Source organism: Sporothrix schenckii (genome assembly GCF_000961545.1).
Source record: "Sporothrix schenckii 1099-18 chromosome Unknown Cont47, whole genome shotgun sequence".
Lineage (NCBI taxonomy): Eukaryota > Fungi > Ascomycota > Sordariomycetes > Ophiostomatales > Ophiostomataceae > Sporothrix > Sporothrix schenckii.
The window spans coordinates 5,345,729-5,369,441 of NW_015971148.1; the positions used below are offsets into that span (position 1 = coordinate 5,345,729).

The 23,713-nt window shown below is 54.5% G+C and overlaps 6 protein-coding genes across 6 annotated transcripts; 2 read left to right on the forward strand and 4 right to left on the reverse strand.

Moving 5' to 3' along the window:
- Positions 1 to 877: 877 nt before the first annotated feature.
- SPSK_04578 (uncharacterized protein) lies at positions 878 to 1,468 on the forward strand (the record flags this gene model as incomplete). Its single annotated transcript, XM_016731380.1, has 1 exon — positions 878 to 1,468. The coding sequence occupies one exon, from the start codon at positions 878 to 880 to the stop codon at positions 1,466 to 1,468; it is 591 nt and encodes a 196-aa protein (XP_016586215.1).
- Positions 1,469 to 1,780: 312 nt separating this feature from the next.
- Positions 1,781 to 2,935, reverse strand: SPSK_04380 (plasma membrane protein Pth11; the record flags this gene model as incomplete). Its single annotated transcript, XM_016731188.1, has 1 exon — positions 1,781 to 2,935. The coding sequence occupies one exon, from the start codon at positions 2,933 to 2,935 to the stop codon at positions 1,781 to 1,783; it is 1,155 nt and encodes a 384-aa protein (XP_016586216.1).
- Positions 2,936 to 3,558: 623 nt separating this feature from the next.
- SPSK_04606 (uncharacterized protein) lies at positions 3,559 to 4,078 on the reverse strand (the record flags this gene model as incomplete). Its single annotated transcript, XM_016731407.1, has 2 exons — positions 3,559 to 3,665; positions 3,718 to 4,078. 2 exons carry the CDS (start codon positions 4,076 to 4,078, stop codon positions 3,559 to 3,561), a joined length of 468 nt encoding a protein of 155 aa, XP_016586217.1.
- Positions 4,079 to 4,671: 593 nt separating this feature from the next.
- Positions 4,672 to 4,974, forward strand: SPSK_04711 (uncharacterized protein; the record flags this gene model as incomplete). The annotated part of the gene is made up of 2 exons (XM_016731508.1): positions 4,672 to 4,728; positions 4,786 to 4,974. The coding sequence occupies 2 exons, from the start codon at positions 4,672 to 4,674 to the stop codon at positions 4,972 to 4,974; spliced, it is 246 nt and encodes an 81-aa protein (XP_016586218.1).
- A 1,923-nt stretch (positions 4,975 to 6,897) lies between these two features.
- Positions 6,898 to 9,699, reverse strand: SPSK_03965 (uncharacterized protein; the record flags this gene model as incomplete). Its single annotated transcript, XM_016730780.1, has 1 exon — positions 6,898 to 9,699. One exon carries the CDS (start codon positions 9,697 to 9,699, stop codon positions 6,898 to 6,900), a length of 2,802 nt encoding a protein of 933 aa, XP_016586219.1.
- Positions 9,700 to 15,864: 6,165 nt separating this feature from the next.
- On the reverse strand, positions 15,865 to 19,435 carry SPSK_03908 (uncharacterized protein; the record flags this gene model as incomplete). The annotated part of the gene is made up of 3 exons (XM_016730723.1): positions 15,865 to 16,232; positions 16,257 to 18,879; positions 18,941 to 19,435. The coding sequence occupies 3 exons, from the start codon at positions 19,433 to 19,435 to the stop codon at positions 15,865 to 15,867; spliced, it is 3,486 nt and encodes a 1,161-aa protein (XP_016586220.1).
- Positions 19,436 to 23,713: the final 4,278 nt, after the last annotated feature.

The following is a 23,713-nucleotide window of genomic DNA, read 5'->3' on the forward strand; positions in this document are numbered from 1 at the left end:
CATCCCGGCGGCAGAGGTGAAGAGGGACAACACGAGAACGAAAACAGGAAACAAGTTGTCAAGGTGTCAGCAGGAACAAAAACGAACAAAATACCGTGTCCGTCCGCGTGATGGGGCAGGACGCGGACTGGCAGCTGTCCAAAAATAGGGCAGCGTAACGAGGCATCGGGACGTTAGTTTTGCGAGCTGAGTTTGAGGGAGAGGCCAAGGGAGGAGGGAGGCAAAGAAGGGAAAAGGGAGAAAAAAAACAAAGGTAAGACACGAAGCTGTCAAAAGCCGAGATCCACGATCCACGACTACGATAATTAGTTTCGTGGTATTGGTATTCCGCACCTTGGCTGCCACCCTTTTCTTTTCTTTTTCTTTTTCTTCTCTTCTTTTCTATTCATAGCCCCTGTCTTCATGTCTTGGACAATAAAGAAATATGAGACATCCACAACATCATGGTGAGAACCAAAACCGGGTTTCAAGCCTTTCGGTACCTTTTCTTACCCGCGCTTTAACCCGTTTCGTTTTTCGTATTTTTGATTCCGATATCTTTTACCCTTACCCGTCCTTTTTTCACGTTGCGGCCGTATAAGCTCATTCTCCACAAGGCGTACCCGCCCCTTCACTACGTCACGTCTGCCACGCCACCCACAGACGGCTGCCCTTTACGTTCCCTGGCTCTTTATATCCGCATTGTTCTCGACTTGATTCACATATTTATACCGCGTGTCTCTCCCTTCCTTTTGTCCAAAACAACAACGACAGCAGCATCAACAAGAACAAAGAAAGTACTGCAACCGTTTACCCTCCGGCGCGACTCTACCAACTCATTCTTCTGTTCCCGTCAGTCATCATCTCCGCCATTCCCAACCCTCTTCTCTTCCACAAAATGGTCCGCTCAAGTCCCCGTGCCCTCGTCGGCCTCTTGGCTGCCTCGGCTGCCGCCACCGCCTCGGCCGCGCCCACCGTGGCCGCTCGTGGCGACGCCCCGGCTTGCGTGCCCCCGCCGGCGGGCACCAAGTACGGATGGTCCATTGGCGAGTTTGTCTTCAACAAGTCCATCACCTTCAGCACGCCCGCCCACCAGATCGACGGCGGTGTCGTGCAGTTCAACCTGAGCAACCCGTCGCTGGCGTACCCGGCCGTCTGCGCGGCTTACTCGTCGCAGCTGTCCGAGTTCTTTTATGGCAACATTGTCTACAACTGTACCACCGAGAACCCGGACACGGCCACGGCGTTTACGTTCAACGCGCCCACGGGGCAGCTCAATGTCAACCAGTCGTGGATGTGCATCGACCCGGACAACGGCCCGTACCCGACGACGTTTGCGTACAAGGCCAGCGTGGACCTGACGCCGGCGTGCACGAGCTCGAGCTACAAGAACCCGGACTGGCACATGGGCGAAATCTACAGCAGCAACACGACGGCGTGCGTGCAAAAGGACGTGACGTTGTTGCCGCAACCGCAGGCCGAGGCGTAAAACAACACGTACGGACGCCGATGCGTTTGTTGTCTGTTTCATTTACTTCTGTTGGGATGGTCTTTCCTTTTCTTGCTCTGTTTCTTTCTTTTTCTCCGCGCCCTCCCGGTAGACGACGCGTTTGAGACCACGGCACACGAATATGGCATAGTTTGGGATTCTGGTCTCTGGTTTTGGTTTCCTTTTGGTCCTTTCATGTGTACCATAGTAACTAGATTTCATTCTTATCAAAAGAACACGCGTGATGGACGTGACAATTCTTGTATACAAAACAAATAAATGCAAGTGGATATCAATACGACAAGTGCGTCGCTATGCTTCTTCTCTCCCCAACCCCCTCCCTCTCCACCCCGACTCTCCTCGCGGCCGTGTCTCGGCAAACTCGTCCGACGCCGCCGTCATGGACCGCCGGCCGCTCCCGCTGTCAAAGACCACCGCATCCTCGTCGTCTTTCAGGTTCAGCCCGCTCTGGCTCTCGTTGTCGTTGATGGTCGGCAGGTCGTGCAGCGGGTAGGCACCTTTGCGGACGCTGCTGCGCGCGCGGCTCGTGTTGCTGCTGCCGCCGCCGCCGCCGCTGATGCCGCCGCTGATGCCACCGCCGCTGCCGCTCATCTTGGTCGCCGGCCGCCCCGTCAGGGCGCGGATCAGGGGCCGCAGGGTGGCGATGCTGGCGCAGAGGATGCCGCAGTTGAGCTCGATGGTGGTCCACCAGGAGGTCGGGGCGTTGTCCCAGGTGCCGTCGGTAGAGTTGAGGGCGGCGTGCAGGGTGAAGAGGCGGACCATGGAGATGATGCAGGTGAAGAAGCCGAGGCAGAAGAGCGACATGACCAGCACCTTTTGGCGCAGGGGCAGGCGCAGCTGGCGCACCGCGGGGATGGGCACGAGGAAGAGCACAAAGTCGGTGACAATGTTCATGATGGACGTGAGGTACCAGACGACGAGGCTCTCGATGCAGGTGGCGGCCATGGACGGCACAAAGAGGGACACGGGGATGCAGGCAAAGGCGACGAGGAACTCCTGCGTGACGCCCCAGGCGAGCAAAAAGAGGATGAGCCAGAAGCAGACGGCGCGCGTGTGGCCGTAGAGCGCGTCGCGGAAGATGCGGCGGTACTGCAGGAGGAAGGCGACCTTGGTGCAGATCTGCGACAGGTTGTACAGCACCTCGCCGGCGAAGAGCGCCTTGAGCTGCACCATGGTCGTCGCCGTGTCGGTGACGAGCCAGGCGTGCCGGCCAAGCCCGTGCTGTGCCTGCACGATGGTGGACACCGTCACGCCCAGCGCCAGCACGGCCGCCACCACCATGGTGTAGTCGTCGAGTCCCGGGGCGCGCACAATGGCGTGGCGCGTGTACATGCGCAGCATCACGACAAGGGACGAGGCGATGCTGAAGGCGACGGCCGTGCCGATGAGGATGGGCACGCGTGTCTCGGCGTCGAGGGCCGGGTTCTCTCCGGGGATGTGAGACATGGTCGACAGGATGTTGGTCGGGGCTCAGGCGGCGTGGATGTGGCGTCGTCCTGTCGTGGGTCCGTAGTGCTACTGTGTTGCCTTTTCAACAAACAGTGGACGGTTGGATCGTGTTGCGATGGGCGTCATCAGTTGCTACGAGGCAGCCAAGGGATGGTGATGGTGAGAGTTGGTCGATGATAGATGGCAGACGTGGATATCAGTCTCCACTCGGCGGCCAGCGTCCCATCCGGGATCTGAAGTATCTTTATATCTGTATGCGGGCGATCTGCAACGGCCACTGGAGAGAGCCACTGGTCGAGGACGAACGGTTGTGTCGTGTGTGTTGTGTGACTGGCGTCTGGTGTTGTCCGGGATAGCAAGGACCTCTGTGCGCGAGGGTGAACGAGGAGAGTTGGATATAAGTAAAAAGGAAGGAAAGAAAAAGACAGAACCGAAAAAGAAGGGGGAAGCAGCAAGGATGAAAAACGGTAGTTTACATGAAGACTCGGACGAAACAAACTACAAAGTCAAGAAACTGAAATCAAAAAATCAAAAGGTAAGGAAGCACATAGTCAAACCCTACAAACGGACGACGACATACGTGCCAAGGAAACACACAGACGTCGTCGCGTTTTGGCCCTTCACCGGGCATGCGCCTTTTCCAGTTGGTTTTTCCTAAAGGCGCCTTGTGCTTGACCTACAACGGTAGCCTTGTCGTCCTTTGTCGTCTTTTGTCGTTCATCGCCAACTGAACAAGTCGTGTGGCTGCGTCGTATATCGTACTCTAGCATTCTCCGTACCGGTCTGGGTCTGGTGCTTCCGGGACAAGGGTCGACACGACGACGGCAGGCATAACGAGGCATCTGGGGATGGTGGGCCAAGAGTCCCCTGTTCTCGCGCTTCCCCCAGATCCCAGTTCCCCTCTCCTCCCCTGTTGTCTCCAGTCCACAAGCCACGAGCACGTCCACCAACCACCATCTCGTCTCGCTTGGACGAACTCGTTTCCATCTCTTCCCTCACGGCGTAACGTCCAGGACGAGGATAGGCTTGTCGGTTGGAGCCCAGGCTGGGGACCCTGGGTCGATGTTGCCATTTGTGTACGAAGTCCGCCGCAGAGACGGGAAAACAAGTGCTCTCTGTCAGGAGTGCGCGGTTATACATTCTCTCTTGCGAATATCAAACGGATGGCCGTCGGCCGTGACGGGACGGGAAGAGATGCAGGAAGGCGGCGAGGGAAGAGGAGAGGGCAGGCCTGTAGGAGCGTGTCTGTCATCCTCTTCGTCAGTCGCCAGTCGTCAATTGACTGCTTTCGGCACATCTTGCCTCACTGCATCATCGACATACAACATACATTACACAATGTCAATTCCATGTCTGTGTGTCCACCATCTCTCAGGGCTTTCGGAAATCATTACTTTGCGGGGAAGGCGTTGCGTCGGGCTGGACAGGCTGGTCGATACTACGCAGTAGGGGCAGGCAGGGTATTTCGTACATGAAGAGTGTTCGTCCGCCCGCTCGGGCCTCCTGGCAGACGCGGGACTCCACCTCCACTGTTTCGTCACAATGTCACATCTTTCCTGCCGGTGCAAAGGTAACAGTTTGTGTACGAATTATGGAGTCCACGTACAAAGTAAAGACAAGTGTGCAGGGTATAGCTGCAGAGAGCCGAGTTGGGAATACTAAATCGTGGCTGAACTTTGTTCGTCCAAGGCCGTCGTTGGCACAGAGCCATTTCGCGTTAATCGTGACAAGGCATGCCTGTGCGGGCGAACTGGTCGAGTGGAGAGCGTCACATCGTCTTCGAGTATAGCGTCAGCCTTTCTGTCTGCATCGTTTCTTTGGCAATAAAGTTCTGACGGAGAAGGCAGAGAACGACGACAGAAAAGCGAGAGAAGAGAAGAGAGAGGACGGAGGGCCGCGCCAAGGCTGCGAACGGACAGCGGCAGCAGACAGTGCAGACGGTTCAGAATGCAGACAATACGGGCAGAGTACGACTGGACGTGGACCAGAGGGGCCAGCCGCAGGAGTTCCCAATGCGAGACAAGAGGAGGCGATGAGGACATTTCGTTCTGCCACGTCAAATGTGTACGCAGTACAACTTTTCTGCCGTGCTCATCTTTCGCCATCCGTGCTGATCCGTCAGAAACCTGACTCGAGGAATGCACATCCGGGCCTTTGCCGTTGTTTTCGTCGCTTGCGTGTAGCTATTCGAACAGAGGACAGAGACATTGTCGGTTTCAGATCGAGACGTTGTGTGAGAGGCCCCATGTTTGGATTGACTTTGTTGAACAAAAGCCAACTGGAGGAAAATCATCAAGAATCGGCTCGACAAGCCTTGGAGACGCACGAGCGCTGACTGCACTGCTCTGACTGCCCTCAGGACACATTATTGCTCAACTCCCGACGTGTTGTTCATCGTGGAGCAAATCTCGCGTCCCCTTTCCTTAACTGTCATATTTCAGTTTCAGTTCGTCAGTCTCCACAATCCCCACAACCCCATTCTCCAGATCGTAATCCGATGCTCGGAAACAAAAGCAACACAAAGGCAGTGGAAAGCAACGAGAAAAGAAGAAGCCATCTCTGCAACCCATGCACCAATGCCACAAACCACGTGTTTCAAAATGGACTCGTCGTACGCTGTACTACGTAGAGAATCTGAGGACTTGTGATGACCCAATCGGAGAAATAGTTGAATGGAAGCACAGAGACGGAAACGTCGAAAGAGCTCTCGACAAGGTTGCACCTATGTCCCTCTCCCCCCAAAACAGACGGAGACCGGAGACAGAGGCTTCCAGGTCCCTTAATATCGTCTCGCGGACGGGGATGCAAAAGAAAGACGGGGCTGCATCTAAGCAGACTCCGCAACTGCCGTCAATCGTCAAGGTAGCAGTTGTGTTCAGTGCCCTCGCTTTGAGTTTCTTTCTGGCCCGTCCTGTCAACCTAGCGTTGCACCCGTTGCCGTGCCTTGAATTGTGGTCCTTTTTTTTTTTGTCTCCATTCTCACAGTGACGGCTTCGTCCCGGTTGGATGGGAAGAGAAGCAGAGTTGTATTTCTTATTTCTTTTCTTGTCTTTTATTTGTAAAGTCTTTAGTTCTCTCTTTCAATTTCCCACGGCAAGAAAGCCACCGTCAAACTGTTCCCTTCAGCTCGAGTCGGCGGCATTCTTCCGGCCTTTTGCAGCACTCTCTTCGTCAAAAATGTCAGCCACATCTCTCCTCGTCTACTCTTTCCACGTCGCCATGTTGTCAACAGACTGTGGACGACCGGGGAGGCCAGCTTAGGGGGTGCGTCCTGCCCGTTGCCTGCCCATCCAACTGATCCACTCCCGGTGAAGAAACGCCAAGCCTTTGCACATCTTTCGGTCTGTGCTCTTTTGCCTCCTCTTTCTATGTCTTGGCAGGCCAGAGAGAAGACAAAACGGCAAATTGCAAGTTGGACATGACGAACTCCACGGGCCTTTCCATATTGATCGTAGCGCAAGGTGGTAAACCTGGGGAAATCTGTTGATTCATTAATTGACTGTATTCCGTACCAGGAATATGTTTTCCGAGGCGACTACCACTTTGCGTTACCACTGTAAGACAAGTACGTCCAATTGTAGACGCATCTCCATATCACTGAAATGATTGCCAGACAAAGGTTATGATACAATTCGTAAATTGGCAAAAAATGGACAAGTCTAGAAGAAAATAAAGTAGGAATCAAGCTTTCAGTAAGTTGCCTAGTGCCCAGCCAAGACAGCTCGGCCTTGGCTCCATGTCGAGTGTCGTATCGCCGCCTGAAAATGCCAATTCAAATGCACCAAGCATGGCCTGATCATGATCTGTCTGTCGAGTGATCATATGCTTCGAAATGGTGTCCCGCATCGCTATGCTCCTGCCTGCCGGCTGCCCAAAAGTCATTCATGATGAAATCGTCGCCGTCGCCACATCACTCCCCCCCAAAACCATTCTTGATGAAGTCCTCACCCAGGGCCGCATCACCAGCCTTGCCACATGGCCTGCCGCCACGCCTGCTCCCGCGCATCGTGGTCCACCGTCGTATTCTGCTCTGCCGCTGTCGCTGCCTCGCTGCCAGCCCGCCAGCTCTGGGAGTTGGCATCCGCATCGCCGGTCGGGCTGGAAATGGCCGCTGCAACAGCAGACTGTCCCGGAGCTCGACGGACCCGCGCCATCCGTGGTGCACGCCGTGGTGGAGACGGCGACGCCGCCGGCGACATGGCCAACATATTGTTGTTGCTGCTGCTGCTGTTGTTGTAGATGGGCATGTGCTGGCCCATGCCCCGTCGGGCCGTCTCCAGCGGGCCCAGCAGGTCGACATTGAACCCGTCCTCGTCCACATCCTCATCATCCGCATCGGCCTCGTGGACGAGCAAGTCGTCTTCGCCCGAATTGTCGTCGTCGTGCCAGCCAGTCACGCTACTCTCTTCCTCCTCTTCCTCTTTCTCCTCCTCCTCCTCCTCCTCCTCCTCCTCCTCCTCCTCGCTGTCGTTAATCTCGTTGATGCTGGCGTTGGTGGGTTCGGCGCTCGTGGTGCTAGTAGTAGTAATAGTAGCCTGGGGCTGATCAGCTCTGCGGTCTGTGGCTGTAAAAGACGTCGACCCTGAATCCGTTCTCTTATCTGCCTCTTCTGCCTCTTCTTCCCTGCCTGCCGAGCCTTGCCCGACGTTGTCCTGCATATCGTGTCCCCGTCCCTTCTGAACCGATGTCTGCCCCGATTTGACCTTACCTTGGTAGTCGCTATCCAGGGGTACACCACCGGCGTGTTCTTCGAACAACATGCTGTCGTCGGCATCGTTGCTATTATCGTCACCATGCCCTGCTTGCACGTACGACGCGTAGTCGACTGGATCGGCCTGCTGATCAAAGCCGGTACTGTAATGCCCGTACCCTGCAAAGTAGTCGTACTGGCCCCAGTTGGGAACGGCCGGGCCGTGAGACCAGGATGGCTGTTCCGCGGACGGATAATAATCAAACGACGCCGTGGTGTAGCTGTCCTCGAGGCCTTTTGTTGCTGTTGCCTGTGCTTCTTCTTCTTCTGATTCATCCTTCACATTTGTTGTATTTGCCTTCGTTGTCTTTTCTGTCTCTGCTTGGCTTTCAAAGATGCTGCCCTCGCGTTCACCTTTGGCCGGGCTGCCGGCTGCTTTGTCACCTTGACTTTGCTCCCCACTGCCCACGCTGTAGTTTGTGCCGTTCTTGGTCGCGGAACTACCCGTGTCCGCACTGGGGACCCATTCTGACGCAGATGGATTGTACGTGAACGAGAGTCCTCCCTCGCCCGCTTGGATGGTATCGCCGCTGCCGCTGCCGCTGCCTTTTGTGTCGTCGGAGCTGTACCACCAGTAGTTGCCAGTCGTGGCACCGGTCGTCCCGGCCGCCCCGGTCGACCAGCCATGCACTTCATAGTCTTCATTGACCCCACTGCCTGCTACGCCGTACTTGCTCCCGTCGTCCTCAGCGTCATCCTCGTCGTCGTCCTCATCACTGTGGGGCTCCACATCGCCCTCCTCCCAGCTGCACCAGCCGTGCCACCCGTCTGCCGCATTGGCGTCGTCATCGCCGCTGGTACCGAACTCATGGGCGCGCCACCGACGGCACAACTCGCCCAGTGCTGCGTCCTTTTGCGCCTTGCGCTCGTGCGCTTCTTGGGTTGCGGCGGCCATCGACCGCGATTGGCTCATGGCGCCGTCAATCTCTTTGTTGGTCTGGGCCAGTTTGTGCTGCAGACCCGCGAGGGCGCGCTGGCTCTTCTCGAGCCGCTCCACAATCTTAGCCGGGTCGTCCGTGACAGGCAAAAGCACTGGCGGCGTCGGTATCGCCACGGCCGCGCCTGCCACATAGGCGTTGTGCCACTGCTGCGCGACTGCCAACTGGGCCTCAAGTTGTGCCTTCTTACGGACGACGAGGCCCATCTGGTCTTCGATGGCGTGCACGGTCTGCCAGAGCGCGGCGATGACGTCTGCAACCTTTTTTGTGGCGCGTCCCTGCTTCCGAATGGTTCTGTCTTCCGCTCGAATGTCTTTGCGAGCCTGCTGGATCTGCTTCTCGAGCACATGATCCTTGGCCGGCGGTTCCTTGGGCCACCGCGGTTTGTTGGGCGGCGACGGCGGATACGACCGGCCGCTGTAGTGTGAGTTCGCGTAGGCACTCGTGCCGCCGCCCCCCATGGGGCCGCCGTGCCCCGGCCTCGTCCCCGCGTCCTGGTTGCTAAAGAACCCTCGCGTGCTGTCTGTATCGCCACCATCCACGGCAGCCGCCCAGGGCATCGCGCTTTTGCGCGCCGGCGGCGGGCCCCTCGGGTTCATCATTGGAGGCGCCCCAGAGTCGTTCTTATGATACGAATGCAGGCCTTCGCCCCCCTCATTGTGGTCGTGCCGACGCTGCTGCTGCTGCTGCTGTTTTCTCCGCAGCATCTCGGCTGCCGTCGCGGCCGCAGCCGTCGCCGCGGCCGTGGCGTACGCGCGCCCAGACGACTGCGGCATGCCGGCCGCCTTGCCGGGTCCCCGACCCGAGCCCATGCCGGCCGCGCCTCGTTTGTACATGAGCTGGCGGTCGTACTCGGCACGCCGCGCCTCGTCTTTGAGCACGCTGTATGCTTCTTGGAGAGCCTGAAAGTCGGCCGTCGCGTTGGGATTGGCGCGGTTCTTGTCCGGGTGCTTGAGCCGTGCAAGACGGCGGTAGCTGGCGGCGATCGAGGTGGTGTCGGCCGTCATCGCAATCTCCAGCACGGCATAGTGGTCCCGGCCGCCAGCGGCGGTCCCGCCGGTGCTAGGAGCCATCCTTGGAGGGAGGGGGGTTGCCTGTTTACCTGGCGTCGAGCGACTCTTGTATGTCGTTGCTGATCCTTCGACAAGCAAGGAGGGCTCTGGAGATCTTGTTCGGCTTCAGCCGGGTTAATTCTCTCGCAGTGAAATTGTAGCTGTCTTGGGTAGTCACCTACCAGAGCTCCGGATGTTATGAGGTTCAATCAAGCGAAACTGTCGATGACGGATGCGCTATCTGTACGGAACGAAGGCAACGGTAGAAAGCAGAATCCTCGTGGTACAGGGTCTGCCGCTATTTGTCAGATTAGAAGACGTTCGCCGGTTCGAAAAAGTGATGCCAATGTGAGACTCAATGCAAGCGAAATGTCAACGTCAACACGATCGTGGCCCGTCGCGTCAATCTTGTCTTCGGCAGGACACCGATGCCGGGGACGGTCTCTTTCTTGGCTTTCCTTTTGTTTCGTTAGTTTGTCTGACTTACCCGTGCGTGTTGAGATCCGTTTGATCTCCCGTTTATCTTTTCATTCATCCAACGCGCAGTATTGATGGGCTGGTGATTGCTGGATGTTGTGTGTGCGCTGTGCTTCTCTACAGTAGTAATGCACAGTAACTGACGTTTTATGGCCAGGCTGTCGCGCGACGCTCTTGCCCTTTTACTGTCGGGGCCGTTCTTGCCAGTTTGTTTTGATGCTCGCGATATGTTTACGGATTTGCCTCTCATCTTCCCAATACAGAAGGAGCGACGCACTCACTTTCCCGTCACAGCCCATTCATAACGATGTTGCCCCTCACCACGTCACGCCTATTGTATGGAGAGCACGAGAAAAGTGGCCTGTGTCACTTGGCAGGTACCAAACAGTCGCAAAGTGACAGCCGCAAATCGAGTGGGGTACGCATTGCACAATCAACGACTGGCAGGATCACGGGGTTTACTGAGAAGTGAAGCAAAAGCAGCGACAAACAACGCGCGCCGGAAACAAAATATCATCACAACAGCTGACACGGCAAGTGACGAGGTCGCGCATTGACAAGAACAAGAAGAGAAAGACAGCAAGAGAAGATCACATCCGAAGTCACCCATCGCGATATCGTATTGTGTATTTCAATCGGCATAAGCTGTTACCTTGTCATTCTCACGTCTGAGTTTTCCGCTGGTCCTCGTATTATTTGCAACAAGGCGAGGGATGTCTGCTTCATACTTTTTTTTGTTGAGGCTTCCCAAATCACATTCTTCTACACCAGACCATATCATCAGCAATGGTATTCAAAAGCAAGTCTTGCCCTACAACTCAACAGTCTCGTCAGAACATGCCCTTGTTACAACATGCCAATCCAACTCATAACTGTTTCGTGATTGCATCACTGCCACCCATTCTCTCCACAGATTGTTTTCCGGGGACGATGGTGATTTTAATACTCGCAGTTTTCTGACACCACAATTTCGCTTTACGATCTCTCCCTCGACTTATGATTCACAACACTCAGCATTTCTATTATTGAACATTTGAAAAAGAATGAGGCTCAAAACCACCTGAGCCACCCTCCATCGAGCCAGTCAATTAAGCGGCGCCCCTTTCTGCCCTAAATATGGAGAAGGGTGTGCGGCTGGCAGACCCCTGTCCTGGCTATTCCAAATGTGGGCCAATTATTGGCGTGGCTGCAGCCGGAAGAGTATTGGGGGGCCGTGCATGTTTGCCCTCGTATCCTGCAAGCCACAAGCCCTCTCGCACCGTGTACATCGCGAAAACGGACAAGCGCAGGCAATAGTTTTATGTCCAAAACGAGAACTATTGCATTTTTCTTGTGTCCCTTTTTGTCCTGTAATATCCGATAGTTCTGTGAGGCTGACCTGCGGAGGCGTCTCTGCAGCGTTCCGTCTGCAAGCTTCAGGCCGACCGAGAGGAAGTGCGTCGTTTGTACGAGGTGTTTCTGAGGCGTCATACGAATGCAGTCTAACAGAACAACATACATCGCACTTTGCGTCTTTGTCGTGGGCCAACTCTATTCGCAGGTGATATCTCTTCCACGCTCTGTTTTGGGCACATTGGGCACACCCCATTCCAACTCACACCCTGCCAATCTTTCCAGTGAAATGCCCCCCAAGGAGTGAAGAGGTCACTTCGGAAGCCTTATTCGGTCACATTTTTGATCACTTTGCTGGAGAGCACAGAGCCAAGGGGGTGGGGGATATGCAATTATGCACGGGAGCTGACAAGGGGACACCGTGAATTCGGCAGGTCAGCCGCTGGACGCAAGCTGGAAAACAGCGCATCACGGCGGCTGCATTATTGGGCAGCAACCCGAACAACACTCACAACTGTGACCCGGTCGTCCAAATTGGTACAATAGCTGCATCTTTCGTGGCGTATCCTTTCTACGACGAAGACCCATGCCTCGTAGACCAGGAAAATGCCCTCTACTGGCTGACTATTTCAGTAAGAGCTTAGTTTCCTTGATGTCTCTCCACCAACGACGGCTTGACAATTGCAAAAGGACGCTGTTGAAGTTATCTAGGTGCTTTAGTGCATTTCAATGACCATATGATACACCTTGCACAAAAGACGGTACAGCATTACATGGCCTGCGTGTACTATACACACTGCACTCATCCTTAACGGAAAATATGATGTTCAGCCATATGTTGTATTGCCTTGTGGATTGTGCTTTCCCTGCAGCATTTACAAGCCACTGAGATGTTCGTCAGCTCAAATCAATATTGTCTCATGGCTGCGCACGTTGTTGACAGATTCTGTAAGGAGGACGCAATGCGACAAGTAAATTAAAGGTACACTTCCGACCGTTATAACTGTATTTCACAGCATGTGACTGGAGAATATTCATATCTTCCTTGCGCCCGTTTACTCGTGGTCATTCCAGTCGCTTTGGAATGCGCCAGTCAATTTACAGGGTCGACTGTTCTGGTGTATCATACAGATGCATTCCACAGGCTAGAACAGCTGCCTCCGTCATTCCTATTTTCGTCCCTACGTCTGGACCATACAAATATTACGGGGCAGTGAATCAACTGACTTTCTATGTTGTACGACGTACATGCATGGTTTTCAGTGGTGCCAAGCAGCGAACCGTTGAGGCGCTGTGAAATGCACTGAGGGGATTCATTACCTCCTGAAACGTGCCGGGTGGGCGTCTATCTCGCAGACGCTGTCCCAATTTAGCGCCTTGTTAGGCCTAAGAGACCTAAAAGTACCTAGCGGCAGGCTTAGAAGGTTAGAAAGATAGTGGATGACAGCAGGCCAATCACAATGCCCAGTTTGACAGGAACCCCCACTGTTGGCAACTTTCTCGGGTCAAGAACAGTCTACGGGCCGCCACTTTTTCTCCTGACCAGCAAATGGTCGCCGAATGAGGAAACTTTCACTGGCAAACGGGGTCCCAACGGCCAGGGCCCAGGGCAAAAGCAACGAAAAGACAACGAAGGATTTTAAGCGTATAAGATGGTGTCAAATATTGGACCGTTACCTATTCTGGAGGACGTTTGCAGCACAGAGAACAACAAAACAATAAATCGTACACCTACGCCGTTCAGAACACGTTGGGCCTTTTTCTGCCCTTGTATTCATAGCAGAAGTGAAACGATTCCTCTCTGGCATGATGACCTGTCCCCAATCCGTTCTCGTCGTTCTCGTCGTTATCGTCGTTATCGTCGTTTCTCGCTGCTTGTCGTCTTCCAGGTTAGGGATCCGAGCAAGGTCGTCGCTTCCCCCGCTGCATAAAAATGTGACTGCCGTTTGCCGCCTTGCCCCTGCGGCATTCCCGTCATAGAGCATTGGACCGTGCTCTTGCCCAAGACACACCGTTACTGGACCGAGTGGCTCTTTCCCGATTATTATTTCCCGTCTCAGCCTTCCCTGCAGGCCGCCCCCCCTTTCTCTTTTTTTGTTATCCTTGCCCTCAACATCCTCTACCCCCAACCTCCCACAGTCCAACGAACATGCAATACAGAATACTCCGTGCAAGGGTACTTGTCCACCCTCATGGTAGCTCCAGCGACGTCGACCAACCGCCCTGACCGGGTTATTGCTAACCGACAGGTTCCAGATCCTTGACGCCTCTTTAGCGGATGGACCTGAAAATGTCAGCTCTCGTTGTCGATTCTGTGGGCCAAAGTATATCGACTCCAAGACAAAGAAAAGGCACGTCCAATGGCCCGCCCAACGAGGATTGGCTCTTTTCGCCTCGAGGCTTATAGAAGTTGCTTTCTCGGCCCATTTTTGACCATTTGTTGTCTTATCGGCCACGTTCATCTTCGTCTGATTTTCGAACTGCCTGATGGGCGGCGAGATATGCTTATTCCTCACGCGAAACTAACATTCCCCATCGAACACATGATTTTGCAAGGTGGTGTCCGAAACGGCTCCGGAAGAAACTTCCTCTGTCCCAGTATCAGTATGTCTTTTCCTGGTGCAATTCCGTATCCTGCCTTCTCCAACAGCACAACGTTAGGCATGCAGAGTACGACAAACACAGTATGCATCCCTGGTGGAGCTACTCAATATATGGCGTGGCCGTACCAAGATGTTACCCCTTTGGGAAGACGAAAATTCAAAGTACCAGAGGTGACATATCGCCCTATTTTTAACACCACTGTCTACATCTTCGTCGTCTCCTTCGTACCCCAAGGGGCCGAGACGCCCGCCTGAGGAGACCGCTTTTTCCTCGGCGTACCATACGACGCCCCTGAACGGTGTCAATACTCTTGGGATGCCAGTCTGAAAACAAAAAAGCCGTCATCTTGTCTCTTTGTGGCTTGTTTTCCCGGCTATTTCTACCGTTGGCACCAAGCTGTAAAGGGACGCCAGGAGAAAGAAACAGTCGCGAAAATTGGCTTGTTATGCATTCAACAGCTCGTGGCACCAACGGTACTGGACACTACTACTTTCAGTCCATCCTCCTTCGTTTGTGGCGTCTTTGTTTTGATTCACTACCAATTCAGGGGTGAGACCGACCCGGGTCTGTTGTACAGTTGACATGTATCTTACGCCACTTCAGCCGTACCTTGGCGTGGCATTTACATCTCACGCACTGTTTCCATGTCTTGTTTCCCAAATGCCACCCTTTCCGGAAACACGACGATGTATTATTGACGCAGAGCAATTTTGTGTTGAAAGAGCGGCGCGTACACGCAAAGAACTGGGTGTCTCCGCAAAAGGAAATATGGGCAACTGGCGCCTTATATGGCGTGTGAAGCTATTGGAAGGTTTATGTACTGTATGAGCTTGGCTTGTCAATGAATGCATTGAATCTTTGATAAGCCTCCAGCCTGTCCTGGAGGTTCTGTTTTCTATTTCCCCATTTGTTTTTCCTGTTTTCTTTTTCTCCTGTTTCTTTCGTCTCTTTTTCTTTCTCCTTTTCTCTTTCGTCATTTCTTTTTTCCTCTTTCCACTTACCTTCTCTTTTCTTTCTTTTCTTTCTCTTTCGAGTCCCGCAACCACTCGCCAGCTCTCCTTCTCAAAGCATCCACTCGTTTTGCTGTTGAAGGGATCTGCTATCTGTCTCTTCGATATCTACATCGACGAGCCAGATATCATGAGGGCTTGACTCGACAAGACTTTTCTTCCTCCTTGGATTTACTTTCGAACCGAATCGATCATCCCGGCCGGCACTGAATACAGCTTACACGACCAAACAACACCGGCATCATGCGGTTCTCCACCAGTGTGGCCGTTGCCGTCCTCGCGGCCGGCTCCCAAGTCGCCGCCGTCCCTGCCAACTGTGTGAGTCTCTCCCCAGTAAACTTTATACCACGATTACATGCTCACAATCACAGGGTGACACCGCGTGCGTCGACGCTATGTTAAACGACTACCTTCAGGTGGATCCCGTGACTTGGTGCGACATGTTCTTGAGTCCGCCAGTCAAGCAGTCCGTGAATGTGCCAGCCCCTTGGGCCGCAAGCTGCCCCAACGATGTGGCCAGAATGACTATCAACTGCAACTGCATCTTGGACGATGAAGAACCCTGCAGCAGCGAGTCGTCGTCGTCTGTGGTGAGCAGCAGCTACAGCAGTGCCAGCAGTGTCAGCAGTTCCAGCAGCATCGTCAGCTCGATCCCCAGCAGTTCGGCATCGTCGAGCTACAGCTCGTCTGCCTCGCCCAGCCCGAGCTCGTCTCTGCCATCGAGCACACCCTCGTCATCGTCTTCGCCTTCATCCTCACCCTCCTATTCGCCCTCGTCGAGTGTTTCGCCCGCCTCTTCGTCTGCCTCGGAGTCCAGCAGCAGTGAGTCTTGCAGCAGCGAAATCTCGTCCTCTGAGTTTTCGAGCTCTAGCTCGATCCCGAGCTCGTCGGCCAGCTCTTCGGCCAGCTCTTCGGCCAGCTCTTCGCCGAGTGTCTCGCCCAGCAGCTCACCAAGCATCTCGCCAAGTAGCAGCCCGTCGGTATCCCCGTCGTCTCCGTCGGTTTCTCCTAGCCTAAGCTCGCCTCCTCCCTCGAGCACACCTTCGTCGTCGGTCTCCGAATCCAGTAGCAGCGAGGAACCCTGCAGCAGTGAAATCTCGTCGTCCGAGATTTCCAGCTCGAGCTCGATCCCTAGTTCTTCGCCGAGTCATTCACCGAGCGGTTCATCGAGCAGCTTGCCAAGCAGCAGCCCATCGGTGTCGCCCAGCGTCAGCCCGTCGGTGTCGCCAAGCAGTAGTCCATCGGTCTCGCCTAGCAGCAGTCCATCGGTGTCGTCCAGCGTTAGCTCGTCGCCATCCTCGTCGCCTTCCCCCAGCCCCAGCTCATCTCTTCCCTCGAGCACGCCTTCGTCCTCGGTCTCCCCAAGCGGGTCGTCCGTGTCGTCTGTTTCGTCAGTCTCTGGGTCGAGCAGCAGCGAAGAGCCCTGTAGCAGCGAGATCTCGTCGTCCGAATTTTCCAGCTCCAGCCCGAGCTTCAGCCCGAGCTCGAGCCTAAGCAGCGCACCGTCGGGTTCGTCCAGTGTCAGCCCGTCTGTGTCGTCCAGCGTCAGCCCGTCTGTGTCGTCCAGCGTCAGCCCGTCTGTGTCGTCATCGCCTTCTCCCAGCCCTAGCTCGTCGCTACCTTCGAGTACTCCGGCCTCATCTTCGTCCCCGTCTTCGGTGCCGCCTAGCAGCAGCTCCTCTGCTTCGTCGAGCATTCTATCGAGCACGCCGTCGAGCACGCCGTCATCCTCGCCCTCGTCAAGTGCTTCGTCGATTTCGTCGATCTCTGGGTCAAGCAGCAGTGAAGAGCCCTGTAGCAGTGAAAGCTCATCGTCCGAAATTTCCAGCTCCAGCCCTAGTTCCAGCCCCAGTTCCTCTCCCAGCAGCTCTCCCAGCAGCTCCCCCAGCAGCTCCCCCAGCAGCTCGCCCAGCAGCTCGCCCAGCTCTTCGCCTAGCTCGTCGGTCAGCTCTTCGCCAAGTGTCTCGCCCAGCAGCTCGCCCAGCTCTTCGCCCAGCTCGTCGGTCAGCTCTTCGCCGAGTGTCTCGCCCAGCAGCTCACCAAGCAGCTCACCAAGCGGTTCGTCCGTCTCATCTAGCGCCAGCTCATCTGCATCCTCGTCGGCATCGCCCAGCCCAAGCTCGTCTTTGCCTTCAAGCACCCCGTCGTCATCGGCTTCGTCCTCGCCGTCATCGTCGCCTTCGGTGCCGCCCAGCAGTAGTCCGTCCGTGTCTGTCAGCAGCGTGAGCAGTTCTGAAGGGCCCTGCAGCAGCGAAATCTCGTCTTCCGAGATTTCTTCATCTGCCAGCTCGTCTGCCTCGTCTGTTTCATCGTTGCCCAGCTCGAGCTCGGTTCCAACTTCATCAGTTCCTTCTTCGTCGGCGTCGTCACCATCAGTCTCGCCGTCAGTTAGTTCGTCTTCGTTCAACCCGGGGTCATCCTCGGTCTCGTCATCCTCGGTCTCGTCATCCTCGGTACCGTCATCCTCGGTCCCATCATCTTCGGTACCGTCATCCTCGGTCCCATCATCCTCGGTCCCATCATCTTCGGTCCCATCATCTTCGGTCCCATCTTCTTCGATTTCAACTTCTGCAAGCTCTTCATCGGAGGAGCCTTGCAGCAGTGAAAGCTCGTCGTCGATAAGCTCGTCGGCTGGTTCGTCTGTTTCGTCATCTATCAGCCCGGTGAGCTCCTCTGCGAGCTCCATCAGCAGCTCGGTGAGCCCCAGTTTCGTGTCGTCCACATCGGTCAGCCAGAGCTCCTTCGTCAGTTCCGTCAGCTCGTCTGCTCCGCCTAGTTCAACGCCGTCTGTTTCTTCCTCCTCCGTGCCCTCGTCTTCCTCAAGCAACCCGTCGAGCAGCATCTCTAGCAGCCTGTCGAGCAGCATCTCGAGCAGCCCGTCGAGCAGTTCAGTTTCTGTCTCTGTCTCGTCATTCTCTGCAAGCTCATCGTCCGAGCCGCCTTGTAGCAGCGAAGTGTCGTCTTCTGTCAGCTCTTCGGTTTCGCCGAGCTCTACACCGTCTCTCTCATCGTCTGTGAGCTCATCCAGCGTTTCTTCAGCTGGCTCTTCCAGCGTTTCTTCAGCTGGCTCTTCCAGCAGTTCGTCTGTGCCGCCTAGCTCTACGCTATCTTCTGTGAGCACGTCAGCCAGCTCGTCTGTCCTACCAAGCTCGACACCCTCAAGCATCTCTTCATCCGTTAGCTCCCCCGTCGCATCGTCGTCTGTGAGCCCGAGCTCTTCCTCTGCGACGTCGTCTAGCAGTGAAATTTCGTCGTCGGTGAGTCCCTCGGGCAGCTCCTCTGTACCACCGAGCTCGTCGCCGTCGGTGAGCCCCTCGGGTAGCTCCTCTGTACCACCGAGCTCGTCGCCGTCGGTGAGTCCCTCGGGTAGCTCCTCTGTACCACCGAGCTCGTCGCCGTCGGTGAGCCCCTCGGGTAGCTCCTCTGTACCACCGAGCTCGTCGCCGTCGGTGAATCCCTCTGGCAGCTCGTCTATCCCTCCGAGCTCTTCTCCTTCTGTTAGCACTTCGGGCAGCTCCTCTGTGCCACCGAGCTCTACTCCATCGGTGAGCTCCTCGATCAGCTCCTCTGTGCACTCGATACCTAGTAGCTCGACTAGTCCCTCATCTGGTCCTATCAGCCAGTCTACTCCTTCGTCGACGAGTCCCTCGTCTGTCCCTACCGGCCCGTCGAGCATTGCTTCAGGTCCCATCAAGTCGACCGCTGGCGGTAGTAGCACGACTCTGTCGACCGTCACCACGTCAAGCTCGATACCCAGCTCGTCCGAGTTTGTCTCTACCTACTTGTCCACATCCACCGTCTACACGACGACCTGCTACGTGGTCACCTCGTGCCCGCACAACGGTGGACACTGCGAGCTCGGCCACACCACGACTCAAACTATTTCCTACACCACGACCGTCTGCCCCGTTACGACGACCGTTCCTGTAGGCGGTGGTGGCAGTCACGGTGGCGGCGGCGGTGGCGGCGGTGGTGGTGGTGGTGGCGGTGGTGGCGGCTCGGGCGGCGGTGGTTCCGGTGGCAGCGGTGGCTCTGGTGGTTCCGGCAGCAGTGGCTCTGGCGGTGGTGGATCCGGCGGCGGTGGCTCCGGGTGGTGGTGGCTCCGGTGGTGGCGGTGGCTCCGGCGGCGGTGGATCCGGCGGTGGTGGATTTGGTGGTGGTGGTGGTGGTTCCGGCGGCGGTGGCTCTGGCGGTGGTGGTGGATCCGGTGGTGGTGGTGGATCTGGCGGTGGCGGTTCCGGCGGTGGTGGTTCCAACAATGGAGGCGCCGGCAAGGGCAGCACGGCGACAACGACGGGCCCTGCCGCCGTTGTCACAGCATCGGCCGGCCGCATGGTGTCGACGGCGATGTTTGCACTTATCCCGGCTCTAGTGGCCACCGTTCTTCTATTGTAAGGCTTTGGGACCTTCGTTGTCCTTCACCTGGTTTCCTTGGGGTATACCTTTGAAACCTGTTTCCTGTGTTCTAAATTTTTCTTACATTTTTCTCCTTCTGTATCCTGGATTTCTTTTACACTTTTTTTTTCTCAATTTCTACTTGAACCCTTTTGAAATATTTCATCTCAAACCAGACCTCGGGGATGTTTTTGGTTGCGACAACCAGCACCTAATATTATTTTACTTTGTTCTATTCCTTCCAGGATAAAATAAGTCGGACATAAAATAAAATTGGTTGACCAAAAAGCAGACAATGGGAGTATGAAATCAAAAGCGGATAGTGATGTCCCAGCGAAACCATCGCAACTATTTGAGCCCCATCGTTGTGCCGACACATTGGCGAAATGTTCCCGTCAAAACCTATTTCGGCTCGTTAGGATATAGGACAATGCCTCACCGCGAACCATTGCAGAAACAATGCGGTGTGTCCTCGTCGAACTGAAGCGGTGTCCCGTCACTTTGGATATCGCCACACCATCGCCATGCCGAAAACCAAATGCACAATCCCTGTCCAGACAGTACAGGGGTTGTTGCAGTATGGAAAGCCCTCCCGTTCCCCCGAAAAAGCATGTGGGCCCATGCTACTTCTGTACAGGCGACCTAGACTCAGCTTCCATCTTTTCGCGATGTTCGTGACCCTTTATAGCTACTTCAATGTCAAACTATGTCGTTGATTTTTTTCTTTAATTTTTTTCTTTAAAAAATTTTTACTCGTCTCATTTTGTGCTCCTTTCGTTGGGGCTCGTTGATGTGACCTAGAATCGTCATTTTCGGAGCATCGAGCATTCTTTATGCGCCCACTGGCTGGGTACCATTGCAGAGTTGCATCTGAAGAAAGCGAACAAACGACAAAGATGTGTAGCACTGTACCAACAAACGGGTACCAAACAACTATTATCAGCCTCACGGCTTGGTACCCTCACGTAAAACCCCGTTCCCCTTTTTGATAGAGCCAGCAGCTGCCGCCAGCTTTCTTTCGCCATTCGTTTTTCCACGTTCATAACCCTTGGCGACTCCCTATGAATTCTTGATTCTGCCCTGCCCGGCCAGGTCCGTGTCGAAAATATTTCACCGGTTGTGTTGTTTGCTTTTATGGGTCATTCCTTGGGCAAGCAGGCATTTGCGTCATGTATGACACCTTTGAGGACGGCAAACTTTTCTTTTTATTCAGTGTCTTTTCCATGCATTGTATCCCGGTCACGGTCTCGGTCACGGCGGCCATTGTGTACTTTACGGAGTGCCGAGTGTCGTTTTTGCTGGGCTCCCGCTCTCGCCTACCTGGGTTTATGTCGCGGCACAGCCTCTCATTCGTGCGCATACCAGTGGGGAAAAGGGGGCAATACAACAAATAGCAGCAACAATTTGTCATGGTACGGTGTACTGATGTCTAGCTGACGTTGGCGTCGTCGAACAATCCGCGGTGGAAAAGGGAAGCGATAAGCGTAACAACATATGCATCAGTCCCGATGGGCAACTGTGATGAACGTCGCCGATTGAATGCAACCAAAAGGTATGACGCCCTATTTTGTCGGAGAGATGAACCGCCCGGTACCGTAGAGAACCACACCGACATTCAAAAGACTCCCTTTTTTTGAAAAATTTCACTCTTCAACACGACTTGCGGCCCACCGAGCCTTTATTGGGACGGCAGAGAGAGCCCCCAGAATTTCTCGCTAGAGAACCACATGATCAACTGTTTTCGTTACTTTTTGGTCATCCCTTGAACAAGAATAAGACGAACGAGGCCTGATAGCCGTCTTAGTGAGTTTGTTGTTCCAAAATACATGTGTCGTAGCGGACATTCGTATTTGTAAAAGTTGATGGAGGATGCATTCTTGTGCAGCAGAAGAAATTTCACATTTCACATAATGTGTGAAAGCGAGAGCGATGGACATTGAAATGTGTAGTGAATGGAGTCATCACAAATACGTATCTGTGACAAAAAGACGCCTTTACTATGCAGGGATTTCCCTTCTGTCGGGAAACAATACACAAGGGCGAAGTAGAAGAAAAGGGAGAAAAAGAAGTCAGAAGGGACAGACACAGGGAGGAGTTTGTTGTGCATCGCCGATCCTGTACTGGCACTGTCCTAGCGTTGTCATCCATTTATTTTAGCTGCATATGCAGATGCAAGTTGAAACTCACCAGTGTTGTATGTGCCGTGCCTGTTTTCGGTTTAGGACAATGTCCCATTTCGGTTTTGGTTTCCCCCTTCTCGGTTTTTCTTTTTGTTTCTTTGAGTGTTATTGTTGTTGTGAGTTTTGTCGGCTTGTGATTGTGCTGTGGAATTTTCTGTTGGTCCTCGTAAACCGTCCAGTCTTTGTCTTTCATCGGAGACATGTCGATTGCTTCCCCGTGTTGCTTTTTATCCTTTGGTTGTTTGGTCTCGCGGGCCTTCGCACAGTCGTGTCCGACGCATCTATCCTTGAATAAAGTTCTGAAATGTCAAGGTCAACCGGTAAGAAAAGACGTTGGACGTTACAAAGGCTTATGGATGGAGTGCTCAACGCTTTGATGTTATGTGTTGGAGACCTTGTCGTTTTCGTGCGTCTTTAGCAACGGCTGGTAAGGGTTGTCCGACTTGCCCGTGACGTGGACGTAGACTAGACTAACATGAGCTGCCCACACTGGCACTGGTTTATCTCGAGGTGGCCGAGTCTTTAGCAACGGCTGGTAAGGGTTGTCCGACTTGCCCGTGACGTGGACGTAGACTAGACTAACATGAGCTGCCCACACTGGCACTGGTTTATCTCGAGGTGGCCGAACCAGCGGAGTCACGGAGGTATGACGTTTGCCCACTCCGAAAACGTACTTGGCTGTTGATGTGCTGTTGCCGCATATGGTGGCGTTTTGTCTCTTGGCCCTGGCTGGAGACGAAAGGACCAGAAAAGGCAGATGCCCCGAAGGCCCATCAGAGGTGTCGGAATTATCAGTTGCGGAGGAGGTAGCAATACGAGACAGAAGGGGACAAATTGGAACAAACTAGCCGCTGTATGTCATCAGAATGTTGTCATGAGCAGGGAAAAAAGACGCACAATAAGAACGGCTCGCACAGTCTCCATGAAATGCTAAAACCGCCCGTGCCGCCATCCCATGGACGAGGGACGGGGAAAGGGCAGGGGTTGGGTGCATCCGCCGGCGGCACGCCCCTTAGTTTGGTAGGGCCGCCCGCCAACCGAAAGCAACGCTGGGAGGTGCCTCTCTTGCCCCTCTTTGAGCACAGGCCAGGCCAAGGATACATTCAGCACCATTCGAGACTTATGATTTCTCGTCGTTGGCCAATCGCCGTGACCGGACACCATTTCTGGCGGGGCGGTCTGGATGCGAGGCTTTCCATCGGGGGAGTCGGTAAGGCAAGACCTGTGAGATTGTGAAGAACAAGCTTGAATATTGCTCCGTGTCTGTGGGCGGGGCCGACCACTGGTTTGTGACCATTTTGTCGCTGTTGGTGATCAGCAAGTGTAAATTGTAGTGTTACCAAATGTCGACAGGTGCAAGGAACGACATACTCCGTGAAGAAATGTTGTGGCATTTAGGAGTACGGAGTAGATGGATGTGCGGTAATGGTTAATTGCTGCAGGCAGCAGATGGGCATGCTGCATGATGGGAAGGGTTGGTACTCAGAAAAGCACCCGCAGCTGCAGATGATCTTGTACAGGTAGCGCGTTCGTCCGAACATTGCTCTTGCATGCACGTACATCGTACTGGCACGGAACGCCTTGAGACGAAGGATGTTCGGAGCAATACGTCGTGCGTCCTGGGCCGGACCATCGACGCCAGTCGCCGACCTGCTAATACGCCGTAGAAGGTGGTCTGAACGGTGAACGCAGGGGCCCGGTTAACTGCAACCGCAAGAAAAGGACAGAGTACGATGCACGCAGCCGCCCCTTTCGCCGAATGGTCAACTTGAAATGCGTCCCCCACATGCCAGTCTTGCCGTGAGTAAGGAAGAGAGATCGACAAGAGACAAGATGAGGCAAGCGCAGGCCGCATGATGTAGGTCATAGAGCCAATATGGCAAGGGAACAAAGAGAAGCAATGGCAGAGGTATTGCCCGAGTCTCGGAAACAACAGAAAAACACAGCATTAACAACGAAAGATACTGCGCCTTTTGGGTGCTCTGAACTTACAGAGGAAGTCAAAGGAAGCAGCCAGACCACCGACTTGCGAAGGCT